The 16426-nt window shown below is 52.9% G+C and overlaps 1 protein-coding gene across 1 annotated transcript; it reads left to right on the forward strand.

Annotated features, from left to right (window-relative positions):
* Positions 1 to 75: 75 nt before the first annotated feature.
* Positions 76 to 16090, forward strand: TGME49_260270 (HEAT repeat-containing protein; the record flags this gene model as incomplete). Its single annotated transcript, XM_018781228.1, has 19 exons — positions 76 to 597; positions 909 to 1136; positions 1689 to 2170; positions 2742 to 3131; positions 3508 to 3764; positions 3968 to 4607; positions 5063 to 6697; positions 7345 to 7447; positions 7868 to 8299; positions 8847 to 9451; positions 10288 to 10360; positions 10988 to 11539; positions 11811 to 12049; positions 12317 to 12401; positions 12658 to 12786; positions 13228 to 13286; positions 13649 to 14045; positions 14656 to 14759; positions 15691 to 16090. The coding sequence occupies 19 exons, from the start codon at positions 76 to 78 to the stop codon at positions 15848 to 15850; spliced, it is 7092 nt and encodes a 2363-aa protein (XP_018637063.1). The 3' UTR covers positions 15851 to 16090.
* Positions 16091 to 16426: the final 336 nt, after the last annotated feature.

A 16426-nucleotide genomic window follows, 5' to 3' on the forward strand; every position in this document is an offset into this window, starting at 1 on the left:
TCGTTTTCACTCCTGTGTCGCGCCCGCGAGCCCTGAAGACATGACTTTTGCTTGTTCACCCGCGCTTCAGTCCCGATGGCTGCCGCAGCGGACCTCCCTTCGTCTTCTTCGCCTTTCGAGCAGAAGCCGCTAGCCTTCCATGGCCCCACCGCTCGTCCCCCTACCACGACGTACAATGCCGCACTGGCGTCTGTGCTTTCGCTTGCTCTTCCGAGTCGACCTGACTTGGCTCGTCTTCTTTCTTCTCCGCGCCGCGGCGAGGCATCCAGACGGAGTCGCGAGGGACGATGTTGCGAGCTCACTGAAGGACACAGAGAGGGTGAACAAGAGGCGAACGGAGACCCGCCAGAGCAGAGCGGCCGCGCTCTCTCTGAGGCGATAGAGGCCATTGCTTCACTGCCTTTCCTCCCAGCAGCTGCGCGCGCCAGCGGCCAGGAAGTGGATGCTGCTGCTTTAGGAGCTGAAGAAGAGGACGAGGACGAGAGAGAGGGAGGAGGCAAGGTCGAGGAGAGGGAGCCGCGACGAAACTCCACGCGTCTGAAAAGCCTGCAGATTCTGTCAGACGTCTCTTTGCGCCTGATCGACGGCGACGAAGAGGTGAGGGAAACGATCAACAATCATCGTGGACGCATATTCTCCACCACACCTCTCGGAACCTCTACACACACTTAGCCTCGTAGACAGCCTCACGCATCGAAGCGCATCTCTGTTCCTCCGAGCCGCTTTCAGAGAAGGCTCTGCATCGAGGTGTACGTCCAGCCGAGACCAGATGAAGCCATCTGATACAAAGCCTCTGTTCGCTGCTCCGACTGTGGGTTTGCATGTCTCGACAGTGCTGCGTGTTCAGTCCGTTTGCCATTTCTTCGACTGCATGCCCGGAAGCACGCAGGGCCTTCCGTTTTCTGTAGGAAATCGCCTTCTTCTGGAGTCACCTCTCCGCAGAGGTTTCTCGCGTCCTAGCCACTGACGCGCATGCAGCCGGCGACATGCTTCCCGACCTGCCCTCTGCGCTGGCTGCTTCCTCCTCGGTCCCCAGCGTCAGAGACGTTTTGCGAGCAACCTTTCTGCTTTTGATAAACGAAGGAGAAGGCGAGGAAGGAGAACTCGCCGCACTCCTCTACTTGCGAATGCTCTTGGTGAGTCGCGGACTGAGTTTTTCTGGAGTGCCAACCACACGAAGACCTCTCCTCTAAGCACAAATATAAATATATATATATATATACATATATATATATATATATGTACAATCTGCAACTGCGTGGTGAGTCGCTCATCTACCGACAATATATGCATGCATGAAGTTCCACCCATCGAGGAAAAGGATATCTCCACAGACGTCTCTCTGTGTCTACGGGGACAAACAGAGGTTCAGGCAAACCAGGACGGGTATACATTCTTCGATAGATACCTAGACCCATAGATTGATGTTGATAGATATTTTAGGCAGATGCAGAGAGATGGATAAATAGACAAGTAGATGCAGATAGATAGAGCGTGGAAACGAGCGCGTGGAAGTGTATGTGGAGACGCAGAAACGGAATCGCAGTGTTGTGGCGATTCCTGAAAACATCTGACTCTCGACAGTTGGGTGCCAATTCGAATAGATGTATTCGTGTTGCGCGTTCTGCCCATCCATCGCTGAGTTTTGTGCGATCTCCCGCTCTGCTCCGCTTCGGCTGTACGTCCAGTGGCCAGGCGCTGCGGGGTTCCACGTCCTGCCTTGGCCGGAAGTTCTTCGTGGAATTTCGGAGCTCCTCGTGCGGCGCCTTCCTCTTTCACCTTCGACGTTTCCTGCCGAGGAGCCTTCTGTCGACCCTCCAGCTGCTCTCGCAGGCAAGCGCCGACGAGAAGGGCAAAGTGTCTCCGTCACACGACGCAGACCGAGGTCCCAGGCGCGCGCGCGACGCGGTTCCGCCGCCAGCGGAGATGAGGAATGCTGTTCCTCCGACGACTCGGCTTCTTCTGTGTCTCCGCGAGGTCGAAAGCCGTCGTCTCGCTTGTCTCCGGCATCGAACGCAGAGCTCGTTCTGCTGACTTTGGGGGTGTTTCTGAGGTTTCTTCCTCTGCCGGTTTTTCAGAGTCTCGCGGGAAGAGAATCACTCCGTGTCTGCATGCGCGTAGTGTTGGAAGGAACTGCGAAAAAAGAAACCGGCCTTTCTCACTCTCACAGGTGAGGGGATGGGGACGCGATGACGCGGTCTGCGTTCTTTGGGCTCGAGCTCCGGGAACGTTTCTTCTGCTCGAAAACCGGAGCAAAGTGCAAATTTCGTCGACCTTTCTGACTTCACGATTCGGGCATCTCCTGTCGTGACTCTTCCGTCCTCTTCTCCCCTGTTCGTTGGCCTTTTCTTTTCTCTCTTTTTTTGTCCTGTGCTCTCCGTTTTTCTGCATCTTCTCTTCTCTCTTTTGCCCTCTGCTTTTCTTCCTGTCCAAGCGCCGAGCGCCCTCTTCTGGCGCATGAAGGCCGCAGTGCACCTCGAATCGTCCGCTCTTCTGCTTAGGCTCGGTGGCTTGCGTCAACGTCTGCAACCTTGTGACAGTTTCGAGGAGACGCGTTGCTGCCAAGTTGAGTTCTGGTTTCCTGTCGAGGTCGCGTTCGGCCTCTCTCTGTCGTTCCCTCTCAGTCTCGTCTCTTTCGACTCTGTGCATGTTCTTTTTCCTTCTCTCTCCTCTTCCTCATGGCGCTGCTTCTCGTTTCATGCTCTTCCTGTTTCGCTTCTCTGCTTTTCTGCCCCTTTCAGACGCTTCTGCATGCAGCTGCCTCGCTTCGTTCTGTGTCGCGCAAACGATCTGCGGAACTTCCAGTTGTCTTCTTCTCTCGTGCATCCTTCTTTTCTTCATCTTCCTCTCCACGAGAACGGCCCTCTTGTCGACATTGTCGCTGCGGCTGCAAGCGACGTCTTTGTGCTTCTCCTTCCCCTCATTCTTCACTCCTCTTCTTCTCTTGCTTCTTCCTCCTCTTCTTCTTCCTCTTCTTCTTCCTCTTCTTCCTCTTCCGCCTCGCGGGAGGCGGCGTTTGACAGTCAGAAGGAGGCGACGCATGCAGTCTGTCAAATAATTCGCGATGTGCCTGTCTTGCTCTTTCCGGAGCTGGTTTCAGGGAAGGCGTTTCACGCGTTCTGCCGTCAAAGGTAGGGCCAGGACCGCGGAGCCGACGGCCGATAGAGAAAAGAGAAGAGCGAAGCAGGGGAGCAACTCGACATGCAGAAGGGAGTGGGGAGAGAGAAGGACGAGGCGATTCCGCCGTTGCATGAGCAAGTCGCTGCTGCGCGTCAGTGTGCGAACACTGATTCGTGAAACAGTTTGAAAGCAGCAAACGATCTTCATTTCAAAGAGAAGAGATGTCCGAGTGACAGAACAGAGAACGCGTTCGACAAAGACGAGAACGACAGACGCAGCAGCGCCTCCGGCGTTTTTCTCTGAGGCTTTTCGCATCGTGCCATTCAGCTGTTCGCCTCGGCCTTCCGTCTCAGAGCGAGAGCGGTGTCTTGCTTCTGCGCTTTTCAGGGACAACGAATCCTCGGGAGACTCTGCCGCGAAACGCGAAGAGCGAACGTCCGAGAAAGAGGAAACAAACCTCTCACCAAGGCGTTTGTCTGCCGACGAGGACGATACGTCAGCGCTGCCTCCCCAAGCAGGCGAAGATGCAGAAGAAGACAACGAACGAAAGGAAGGAGACGAAGACGAAAGTGGAAAGAAGAAGAGACCGGGTGGAGAAGGAGGGAGACCAGACGAGGAGGCGAACAACGGACGACGAGGTGCAAGTAAGGAGCGATGAAAAAACGAAGGGCAACGCGAAGGACGGGACTGGCAAAAACGCAGGTTGAGGATCTGCTTTCTTGGTCGTGTCGTTTTGCGATTGCTCTGGCGTCTATTCTCGCGTTGTTCTCGCTTGCATCGCGTTGACTTTGTTGACAACATCTTTGGCTCACCAGGGTGTTTGATCTTCCTTCCTGAGCTTTTTCAGGTGACTCGGTCGTCTCCCTCTTGGCCTCCATCTGTTACGCGTCTGCGCCTTCGGGATCCTCTGCAGCGGCCCCCGTCGTTGCGGCGCTTCTCAGCATTCTTCGAGCTTCTCTCGAAGCAGAAAAGAAAAGCCGACGCATCCTGTCTTCCCTCTGGACCGCCTCAACCCAAGGTGCCGAATCGGCAAGCCACTCGCCGTCTTCGGACGACAAATTCTCCTCTTCCTCTTCTTCTGCATTTGCTTCTTCCTCTTCGTCTTCCTCATCGTCTACGTTTTCTTCGCCTGCTTCGTCTGCTGCTTCCTCTGGGGCCTCCTGTGCGTTGTTCGACCGGTTTCTGTCCTCCGTTTTGATTCCTGCGCTGCGGAGCGAACGCCCGTTCCACCGGCTTTTGGGCGTGGAGCTTCTGCATGCGCTCGTGAGGGTGGAGGCGAAGCAACTTCAATCTTCTGGGATGTCGGGAGGGAGCGAAGACACTGCCGAAGAGGCAGGGGACTGTCGCACTCAGGGCGGCCGAGAGAAAGTCGACGACGAAGAGCTTCTTCTGCTCTCCATGCTTCTCCAGAAAGAAAAGACATCGACGGCGGTGGAACTGGTCAACGCGATATTGCGACGAGCGAAGGACACTCAAGCCCTTCTCAGGTGACAAATACACATTGTTTTTTATCGAGAATGAGGCAGTCCAAAAAGTTCCTCATAAGCGTGATCTGACTTGCATCCCACATCAACCATACATATATATATATATATATACATATATATATATATATATGTATGTATTCACGTGTGCATGCATATAGTTATGTAAATAAATGTATGTAAGTATATCTGCACGGTTGTATATATCAATGTATATATATAAAGAGGGAATTGGTATAGATCTGTTTGGAGGAAGCGGATGGTTGAATATGTGTGTAGAGAAAGAGAAAGAGAAAGGATCTCCTTATGTCTGTGTATGTGTGTATAGAGGGGACAGAACTGGAGAGAACGAGTGACGTAGAAGCAGATATGGATGGATCGCCGTTTGAGGTTTGGGGTGTGTTGCATCTCTCTCCACTTTCCTTTTGTTTCGGTTTCTCGCTTTCTGTGGTCTTCAGGAGTCGGGGGATTGAGACCCTGAGCCAGTTGATTTCTCTCATTTTGGAAGGCTGGAGTTTTCTGCCGTCGTCGTCTCCGCATGCTTTGTCTCTCCTTCTTCACCCTCGTTTTCTCTCGAAGCTGGTCGCCTCCTGTCTGTCCGACAGCCACAGCGTCGTTCGACAGGCGATCCTCACTTTCCTTCGTCGTCTTCTTCCACTGCTCCTATCCCAAGTCCGGACGCGCCCTCGCCTAGGTGCGTGGATCTCCAATTTCTTCTTCGCGTCTTTGGAGGCGGAGGCGAGAGTACTCGACTCTTCTCGCCATTCAAATGATCTCCAGGAAAAGCCAGCTTTCTTCAGAGACCCCCTGGTGATTCACCTTCTCTCCCTCCTCTTTCCTTCCTCTGCGTCTTCTCCTTTTGCGTCTTCGCCTTTTGCCTCTTCTCCTTCAGCGTTGTCTTTGCGTCTGGGTGCAGCGCTGCTCTTCTTCTTCCCGCTGCCAGAGGTCGCTGCGCGGTGTACAGACAGCAGCCTGCTGGTCAGGAGACAAGCTGTCTCGACAGTCCACGCGTGGGTTTGCTGTCTGTTTCGGTTTTTCTCTGCTCTGGCTGTGGCCAGTCGTCGCTGCGAAGAACTGCGAGGCCGCGAAACGCAACAGAGGCTCGCGGAACGCGCTCTGAACGAGGACGCCGATGCGTTCCCTCACTCGCGCGCCTCCCCCGCCAGGTGTACATACACCCCCGAGATGAGGCTCCCACTCACGCAGAACGGCGAAGCGGGCGGGGAGGCTGCGTCGCGCGATTCGGGTCACTCTCTCGACACTCGTTCGTCCTTCAAGTTTCCTCTTTCATCGCACAACGAGGTCACTGGTGACCAACACCGAGCAAGCGGCTCATCTTCGTCCTCTTCTTCTTCCTCTTTTCCATCTACCTTTTCGCCTTCCGCGTCTTCTCTTGGGTGTGACGACAAGGCGCTGGTGAGAGAAGCGCGGCGCGTCTTTGACGCGTGCCGAAGCGAACTTTCGCGTTTTTGGCGGCAGAGCGTCCTGGCGCAAGTTGCAGGAGACGAAGAAGAGACAGTGCGCGAGAGGGCGGCCGAGGCGGCTGCCTGTCTCCTCCTGTCTTCTCCTTCGCCTTTAGAAGTCGAGGAGCTGTACGGAGGGGAACAGCGGAAGCGCAGACGCTCTTCCTGCGACGAAGGCACACGCGCAGAAGTGAAAAAACGCACAAAGTCGACGGCAAAGGATCCCGCAGCAGACGACGAAGCAGCCTCCCCGTGTAGCGCTTCGTCGCTGGCCAAGAAGGCAGCGAGCAACGAACACAGGAGCGACCCAAGCGAAAAACTCACGGACAGAAACGACACAGACACCGCAGCATCAGATGGCAAGGAACGCGAAAACAGCGAGGAAGAACGCGGGCCAAGAGAAGAAAGAGAAGAGACGAACGGAGAGGGAGAGGAAACACGAAGAGGCCGAGGAAGAGAGAAAAACGCTTGCTTACAAACAGAAGGCGGCGAACAAATTTTGACAGTGTTTGATGAGGAAATCGGGAACGAATTGTCGCCTTGGCTTGTGGCGCAACAGATGTTGAAAGATCCTTCGGAGGAAGAACTTGAAGACATTCTCAACTTCTACTCCATCTATCTTCGGAAGCAGTGAGCATACAAGCGCCTTTTTGGAGTCTCCACGCCTCGCGAGAGACATTTGCATTTTTTTGTCGTCACGCAGCCGCTGTTTGCCCGTAGTTCGCTTCCTGAAATACTTCCAGCAACACAGAGCTTCTCGCCCTGGCGTTACCTCGCCCAATTTCTCTCTTGTCGTCCATTTGTTGTCTCCAAGCGTTTTTCGCTTTTTTTCTCTCTGCATTTCCTTGTCTTGTTCCATCTGGTTCTCTCGGTGTATGTGCACTACAAGTACACCAATGTACACCCTTGGTCGATCGAGACTTTGCAATGGCAAATGTGAAGCGCAGCGTTCTGTCGAGACGCGTTGAGGAACGCGAAGGTCTCCTTGTTTCATGGTTCTCGAGTCCAGAGACAGTTGGATTGTCTGCATGCGTCGCGCAAGGCAAGCCGTAGTTTCCGCGCACCCGTCGTCAACGACGAAGGAGCGATTCTTTCCATCTCTATGCTTCTGTCACGAAATGAAAACCTCTGCTCTTTCTTCCTCTTGCTCTGGCGTCGAGGTTATGTGTGCGTCGCCGGTCTGCGGACGACTCGGCCTTCTCCTTTGAAAAAAGGGCAACCTTTTCTGTTCGCAAATGTCTCGACTCTCGGCGCGCATGCTTTGTCTCTGCTGTCAGCGGCGCCTTCCCTCGCAGCTTCATGTCCAGCTGTCTAGACAGCGCGCGGAAAGCGACAGGACGCAACTCGCTTCCTCCTCCGTCAGTTCTCCTCGCTCTGCAGGTGCCTACCGAAATGACTTGCTGCGCCAGCGTCAACGCAACTTCTTCAGGAACGTGGAGTTTCTCGACCCATATGAAGATGCATGCTATCTTCTTTTCATATCCATATATCTACATACGCATATATATATATATATACATAGATATATACATAGATATATATATGCGTACCTTTACATATGCATATCTATATATAGATATATATATGCATATATTTGTGCATGGATGGATACGCATGTACGTATGATGATATCGATGAGTTCGTTTATGCATGCCCTCGGGGATTGGAATCGAGACGCGCTGTGCGCGGAGCCTTTACCTGTCTTCTCCTCTTGTCCTCTGTCTCCTTGGTCATCCTTCACCTTCTTTCCTTTGGCAATTCCATACCCGTGGATCTCTCTTCCGGTGTCTCCGCTCTCAGGCAGTCCTCCTGCGTCGGGCCGAGTGCGCAGCTGTTTCCAGTTCTTCTCTTTTTCCTTCTTTTTCGTCGCCTCGCGTTTCGTCTCCCTCTGAGGAAAACGGACGCGTCAGCGGTTCGTTCGATACTTCCCAGCGCACAAAGGTCGTCTGCGACAGCCGCGCCTGCGCGCAGGCAGTCTTGTCCCTTTGGCTCCGAATATATGGCGAATCAGGGCAACGGCAGACCCAGGCGGCCGAGCGGAATGGCCGCGACGGCGGCGCCACAGGCGCTCTTTGGAGAGAAGAAAAAGGAGAAGAAGATGAGGGAGAGACAGGAAAGGAGGCTTTTGAAAGGGTGACAAGGAGATTGTTTCTGGTTCTTGAGGCTGCTGTTCCCCATTTGGAAGAAGAGGCAAAGGCGCATGCCGGCGCGCGTCTCTGTCAAATGCTTTACGTAAGCCAGTGGCGTTTTCAGAAAAGAGATGTCCTCTCTTCTTCCTCCGCGACTTGTTCTTCGGCCGCAACCACAAACGTCTCGCGCATGCAGAGGTGTCATGACACAGCAGGCGCTGTGGTCTTGATACAAATAATCACTCTTCCTTCGCTTGTAGATGTACATTTATAGTAATGTTTGTCCGTTGTTCTGTGTCCGTCTCTGGTGCTATATACGTATCGAAATTTATGTGCATTTACACCGTACACGTACATATATATATATATATATATATATATGCATGTATGTAAATATATGTATACATATATATATATATATACATATATGCCGAGAGAGAGGTCCGCATGCATAGACATGTGCAAAGAAAGAAAGGAAACCTTTTCTCTCTATATCCTTGTATAAGACGACATTTGTGTAGACTTGTCTCCACAAGGAAACGGGCGTCATGGCTCGGCAGATATCCTGGTGCGTGTGTTTGGAGTGCAGGAGACGTTGAGTTGTCTTTTCCTGCATTTGGGCGGCGCCTTTTGCATGCTTGTCTTTGCAGAATCTCGAGTTGCCTGTCTCACTGGTTCCCGCGGCAGTGTCTGCTTGCGTCTCCTTGCGTCCGTCGCTTTCTCTCTTGCGAGACTTGAAGGAAAAAGGAGCCTTGACAAGGTCTCCAGAAGCACAGGGTCGCAACTCCGCAGAGGCAGAAGAGACGGCCAACCACGACGGAGACGCAAGCAGCGCTGGCGCAACTGCAGTCGTATCGGAGCTGCGCCTCGAGCCTCAGAAGAACCGACAGGAAAGTCAAACTCGTCCTCACGTCTCCAGGTGCAGAGAGCGAAAGATCCTTCTCAGGTCTCCAGAGAGGGAGGCGTCTCCTGAAAAGCTGCTCTGGATAGACGTCGTCCTCAGTCGCGTCCACGGTCTCCTCAGCCGTCGTCTCGTCCCTGCTCTTCGGCCTTCTGTCGCGACTGTCGGTGCCTGCTCAACACCGGATGTCCTCAACGGCGAGAAGGACGCAGTGACCGCAGAGAAGACAAGCGCAAGCAGCGCCGCAGGCGAGAGTGGAAGCTCGGCGACCCCGAGGCAAATCGAGACTGCTCTGGAGCCTGCTGTCACGAGCGCATGCAATCCAACAGAAAAGGAACTCGATCTCGTCGGCAGGTACGAGTGCCATCGTTCAAAGGCGTTTCACCGCCTGTCTGGACTTTGCCTTTCGTCGTTGGAAATTCTGTTTATCGGCGCAAGTCATGCGAGAGTCGGGGAAGCCGTTATGGGCAAATGTCGTTCTTTCTACGTCGCGATATCTGTTGTATCGAGTCCTCTTGAGGACTCCGTCAACGAAACGCGTTACATGCGGGGGGTGTTCGAGTCCTCACGCAGCATGTGCGTTGAATCCCCAACCTCTCAAGGCGTCCAATATGAATTTAAATGGCCAGAGAGAGATCACACGAGAGGGCGAGAGATGAGAAAAAGAGATTAAGATACATACATAGATATATATATATATATATGTAGGAGGGTGAGAAATGTTGAGAGAGGCAGAGACGGAGTTTCTGTGGTACAGCAGCACCCGGAGAGATGTCGACAAATAGAGACAGACGTAAATGTCGATCGTCATAGAAGGAGAGAGTGAACGGCATACATCAACAGGTACAGATATTTATGCATGCTTACATATTTATATATATATATATATATATTTATGTTTCAGTTAGTATAGATAGAGAGACGCGGAGACGGATATGAATCGATAGAGAACGAGGCAGGCGGATATCCACGCGTTTGCATGGCTGCGCGAACAAGTGTGCGAGTGTATATACAGCTGACATCTCTGGACTGAAAACAGGGGAGTTGTCTGTGCATGACTCTCTGCGCTCTCACGGAGGTCTCTAAATTCTTCGTGAAGGGCGTCGAGGTCTGTGAAGAATTTCTACTTTCTTCAGAAGATGCATTTCTTGTGCGCTTTGCTTTTTTGTTGAGTTCTCTTCTTTTCCCAGGTGTATCGTGACGGCTGGTGAGCTGTCTCTTCTCCGAGACGTCTCGACTTCCTCACTTCCTGTGCTGCTGCAAGTGAGTGTGGCTAGCTGCGCATGCCTCCCTCTAAGGAATCTCTTTTCCTTGGCTGCTCTTCTTTCCCTTTACTCTCGACGCTTGATCCGTCATACGCAGATCTTTATGTTTACATATTTCGATGCAAGAATGACTCTACACACATCTTCATCTTCCCTGTTACCTATCTATCTATCCATCCGTCTATCCGTCCACCTATTTAACGATTTGTCTGTATGTATTTATACATATATATATATATATATATATATATATTAAGAGAGAGAGCCATACACCCACAGGTGCATATAACTATACGCAGATATTCATATATGACCATGTACGTACATATATATATATATATATATTTGTATAGATTTATATCCACATATGAATATGAATACGCGAACGGGTGCCTCAAGATTGATCTCTCTATCTATTTCTATCTGCCTATCTATCTATTTAACTATATATATATATATGTATATATATATATATATGAGCATGTATAGAGGCATTCACATGTTTTACGTACTAGTAGTATATTTGTGTATGCACGGATCTGCAAAGATGCTGAAAGGCAGACTGTCTTTATCGGTCGGAGTCGTTTTTTAATGGTGTTTCTGTTTTTCGTTTCTTTCCTGGCAGGGAATAGTTGAAGATCGCCTCGTTTTGGTTCTCTCTGCTGCCCGAGAAGCAACGCAAAGCGCAGACGAGGTAGACGAAGATATGACAGGAGTTACACAACTTTTCGCCGTCTCTTCTCTCCAGCTTGAGTCTTTAAAGACGACGGAACCTTCCTCTACTACCTCTTCTCTCGTTTCTTCCTTTTCATCTTCCTCGCCGTCTTCCTCTTCTTGCGCCGGTTCGTCGTCGTCTTCTTCTCTCTCCTCTTCGTCTTCGTCTTCCTTTTTAGCAATGCCGCTGCGACTCCGCGCGCTGGCTGTCCAGGCCTTCGGCAAGGTTGCGCTTTCTCGGAGCAGCTTCCCTTCCAGCACTGCAGGCAGCGGCGCGTCTTCGTCGCTTTCTTCTTCTCCGCTGTCTGTTTCTCTCTCTTCTTCGAGTTCGGCAGTCGTCGGAGTGGAGCAGAAGCGCGAAGGCAACCAACAGAGAGACGGAGACGAGTTCTGCGTTGTCCGCGCGTTGTCGGGACTCCTAAACGAGGACGAACATCCTATCCTCCGCATCGGCGCCCTGGCCGTGAGACTGCGCCGGCGGAAGAAAGCCGCTTCGAGCAGAACGGGAGGCGAGAGAGGAAAAACGCGAAAAAGGACGGGCGTCGAAGGAAGAAGGGAGGAAACGATCGCGAAGAGAGAAGATCTACTTGGAACGTCACGGGGAGAGAGAAAGGACGACTCCTGAAGACCCTGAGGAGAGCAGGCCTTCTGCGTCTCTCCTCTTTGTGTGTGTGTGTGTGCCCGCAGCTTTTCGCCAATGTTCTCTTTTCTTTGGATTGCCGTCTCTTGTGCAGGTCCTCTCCGACTTGATTCAGAGACAGTCTGGAATTGCAGACAGATCTCTCCCGCGCATTGTCGCCGCTCTCGCATCTCATGGGCGAGCAACGGAGAGAGGAACGGCAGCCACGGAAGACGTTCAAGAAGCGGAAGACGAAACGACGCTCCTTGCGCCTCTGCGGAAAGTCGCCTTCACTTGTCTCGCGACCCTCGTCTCCGAGGAATTCGTCAAGTTCAAAGGACATGCCGTCCAAGGGTAAACTCTGCCTGCATGCATCGCGAGAGAAAGCGTCGGTCGAGGTTCGGGCAAAGAAAAAGCTCTCAGTGGAGGCCCTGCGATGAGCGTTTCGAGAGGATCCGTTGACCTCTTTTGGAGACGGCAAGTGGAGAAAAAGTCTTTTTGCGTGAGTGGTGAAGCGACGCGCGCGCTTCCGCGAGGGACTGTGTGCATGCGTGGAAGAGGTCGCGACTCCGGTCAGCAGATTCGCCGTTGTCTGGTCTTCGAAAAACTGTGCTTTTTCAGAATGGTCTACGCGCTAGGAGACCCGCACCCCGACATCCGAGAAGCCGCAGAGGCGGTCTTCCTCAGAGTCATTCTTCCCCGCTATGTGAGGAGAAAAAAGCTGGAAAAAAAGGCTCCTCGCCGCTTCCGCAGCAGCGAACGTCGCCATGTCCACGCAACCAAAGACAGCTGCGCTCGAGGACAAACGCATCTCTTGGCATATGCATGTAAATGCGAGAGGGTGTGTATTCTTAGCGGGAACGAGCTTCTTAGCCTATTTTCTCTCGGGCGGGTCTTCGGCGTGGTTGGTGCATGCATGCATCTCTTCGTCGTGCATGCGCTTTTCCGTCGTGCATGCTCAGGAAGCAAAGTTGCCAGTTCTCTTCGTCGAGTGTCTGATCTCCTTCAACGGCTTCTACACCCATCCGGCCTTTGCTGGAAAAGCAGCGCTTCGAGCCCTCTGCTGTCGCGCCGATCGCGAGAGAAAATCCGTAGGCCAAGAAGGTTCCAGGCGCAGGCGACTGTCTTCCACGTTCCACATGCATTTGCAAACAGACCTCTCCATATATATATATATATATATATATGTATATGTCTTTGAGTGAATCTCCAAATTTATGTACAGCCTCGCATGCTGCAAGCAGTGGTCTCTGTGTTTTAAGGTAATCAAAGGCTGTGACCAACTTGTCTCCACCATCGCCTTTGGCCGCATGTGCGGCGTCTGGCGTCTCTGTGTTTCCGCGTCGCGAGTCTTGCTTGTCGAGTCGAACCTCTTTCGACGTACGCCGTTGCGTTCTCTGCGGTGTGCCCTGGCCGAGGAAGGACTGCAAACTGCATGCAGTTTAGGATGTCTCTTCGATTCTGTCGGGAGTTTTCCGCTTGCTTTTTTGTGAGCCACCTGTGCATGCGGTTCGACTCGTGCGCCCCTTCAGAGGATCTATCGCTTCGTCTTAGATCGCGTCTCGTCGCTCACGAAGCACCGAATTCAGCAGTAAGTCGCGTCACTGCAACTACACCACAAAAGGACGACTCGAGAGGCGAGTCGAGAGGCGACTCGACCGGGGAACCTGGGACATGCAGCATTCGTCAAGCAAGCGCGCAGGGAGCCGAAGGGACCTGAGAAAGGCCGCTTGGAGCCGCGAAGGGTGGGCGCGTTCGAAGAGACGACAGAAGCGAGAAACCGAGAAGGCAGGAAGAAGAGAGAACAAAGCAAACAGTCGCACCAGGCAGCAGCGAAGCGTCGAGAGGAAGGAAGCCAAGGCCAGAGAAGAGTGCACGTCCGTTTTCTTTCCGTGGAACGTCAACACTGTCAGCTTTTCTGCCCTGTCTCCCCGTCGTTTTTCTTCTCCTCAGGCGCCTCGTCTCTTCCGTCCTCGCTGCCTGGATCGACGACCAGCCACAGCTGGCTTCGGTCCCCAGCTCTTCGTCCTTTGTGTCTTCTTCTTCCTCTGTTTCGTCCTCTTCTCCCTCGTCTTCGTTGTCTCCCTCTGCTGCTTTGTCTCTGCCTGTTCGCTTTGAGGACGCAGACGGTGCACTGCTGTCTGACGCGCTGCGCCTGCTCGCCTGTTCCGCGCTGCGAGTGCGAGTGAAGAAATCCGACAAGAGTCTCGTGGTTGACGAGGAGAGCGAGGAAGGGCGTCCTGGGGAAGGAAAGAAAACGACGAAAGGAAAGCCGAAAGCGGCCGAAGGCGAAGGCTCTTCGGTCGTCGAGCTACTCGACCTCATGGTCAAGAAGTTGTTGCAGACCGAGGTGAGGAAGACAAGCGCGTCTGCTTCTCGACGCGCGTCGCTAAACATGAAACGCATCCTAGCTTGTCTCCGTCAAACTCAACATGGGAGTGCAACCGAATTTACGGAGAGTTTTTGTATTACGGCAGGAGAGCCTGGAGCATTCAGTTCGACCGGATTCCAGATCTAACGGCGAGAGGCGACCAAGAGGCACTGGGAGTGCCTAGAAAAGACGAATGCCCATTTTTATTCGGTTTCGTTTCTTTATTAGATAGATTGAGCGGCAGCCGCGTTCAAGTCGGAGAAGCCTCCATCTCCCCAAAGACGCATCTCCCATTTTCTCGAGGTGGAAGGCATGGCACGAAGCCAACCACAGACAACGGACGGCAAGAAACGTCGCAGTGAAGCCGAGAAGAATGTGTGTCTGGTTTCTCTGCACCGGCTGTGCTGTCTGTCCTGCCTCTCTCTCTGTCTCTCTTCACTCCTCGATTTTCTTTCGAAACGCTCTGAAGTCGGAGCCGAAATGGAAGCCGAATGTGGAGAAATGAAGACGGGAGAGAGAGCCTTCCGAGTCGCCTCATCATCCGTCTGTGTCGGCCGTTCTTGCCTTGTTCTTCTCTTGATCTCCGCAGGTGGTTCCCGTGCTTCGTTCCTTGGATGTTTTAATGCGAGCAAATCTTTCGCCGTTTCAAGAGGAGCTGCTCACTGCGTTTTGTGAAGTCTTGCGCGATTACTGGTGAGTCTTGTTCCCGAGGGGACTGGGCGGTCCGCCCTCAAGAAAAGGACATTCGAGAGTCTGCTGCACCGAAGGGGACATGCGTTTCAAAAAGAGCTGACGGGGCTGCACGCCGTGCCTGGCCAATGCCCTCCCAAACCCACACCACAGAACGCTTACTACGTAGAAGTCGTCGATCACTTGTCCTTGTCTTTTTTCTCGGTTTCGTCGAGGACCGCGTCTTTCTTGACTTTGCTCACGTTGCCTTCTCAGTCGCCGGCTGTGCTGCTGTCCTGTCGACAGAGGGGGATTCGATGTCCTTTTTGCGTTGCATCATTCCGCTTCGGACACGATTTCAGTTTCCTGCGCTTTGAACGTTTTCCTCTCGGTTTCTCTGTCCGTCCTGCGGTGCTCTCATCGCTGTCATTTCTCCGCTTCACCATGCGTTTCTCTCGGAGTTCGTCTGGGGTCTTGTGCTTCTCTCCCGTCGCGTCGTATCTCACAGCTGAAATGAGCATGTTTCAGTGTTGCCTGCGAGTACGCAGTCGCCCCCGATGCATTTGTCGAGCGTAGGTTTGGTTTGCGGCCTCGCTACTCTAAATCGGCCATGTAACTTCCTGGACGCTGAGGTCATTGGGCCGGCTGCTCTCTCTCGCTGTTTCGAGTTCTCGACGCCCTTCGAAGACCCCCCGGGAACAGACCGTGGACGCGCGAGCGATTCCACGAAGAGAGAGTTCCAGAGTTGATTCTCGCTTCTGTGACGCTCGTGGTACTGGATCTGTTTCCGCCTGGATGTTTTGAGTCCGCGCTGCCTCTGCCTGCGCCAGCACTGGAACGCTGGCTGCGCGCGGGGCCTCCCGTGAAACGTCCAAGAGTGAAGCGTTCCGTAGATCTCTTGCTCACCCTCTTGCGCGCTCATGCCACCGTGACTCGGTTTGTGTTTGCGTTTCAGGGATGAACTTGAAGAGATGGTAGGAGAAGCGAGTCTCGCGAAGGAACTGAGACATTTTGCACAGATGCGAATGGTGGATGTTTCGTGTCCACAGCGGGCGGCTGTGCAAGGTGTCTTGGCCTTTGAAGACTGTGGAAAGCCGACGGCGGATTCTTTGTAGGCATTCCGGGAGTGCTCTGTGCGACGCTGGAGCATCAGGAAACTCTTTGGGAGGATGCGCCCACAAAACGCAAAACATTGTCAGCTTTTCTGGGGGATGTTCTCGGGAGAAGCGCCTCATGTGCGCTCCTGCTGCGACCGTGAATGCAGTAGAGGGCTGTTTGTGTACCAGAGTTGTCAGAGCGGTCATTCAGCAGTTGATTCATATCTGGTGAACCTGTTCAAATTGTTTTTTCTCCGCACGAGAAAATGGGGCACTGTCGACATGAAGATGGGCGTGCAGAGATGTTTCTGTGTACGCATCGATCAGCTGGAGTCACGCGAACGTGGAACAAGAGATTTGACCCGATTTTTCACTTTTCTTTTCAAATGCTGTTTTTGACCGGAAGGTCTCAGTCAACGCCTCAGCGAGGAAAAGGCGCGGGCGTTATCCCAAGGAAAAAAACTTGGCATTCCAGAGAAACTGTTCTCTTCGCACTCCGACCGCATGTGTTGTAGACATATGCGCTTGTCGCTACTCTCGACCTCGGCATCGCTTCCTCTCGACAAGAGGTTGAGGGCCAAACTTTTCCATCGT

The sequence above is a fragment of the Toxoplasma gondii genome, chromosome VIIb (assembly GCF_000006565.2).
Source record: "Toxoplasma gondii ME49 chromosome VIIb, whole genome shotgun sequence".
Classification (NCBI taxonomy): domain Eukaryota; phylum Apicomplexa; class Conoidasida; order Eucoccidiorida; family Sarcocystidae; genus Toxoplasma; species Toxoplasma gondii.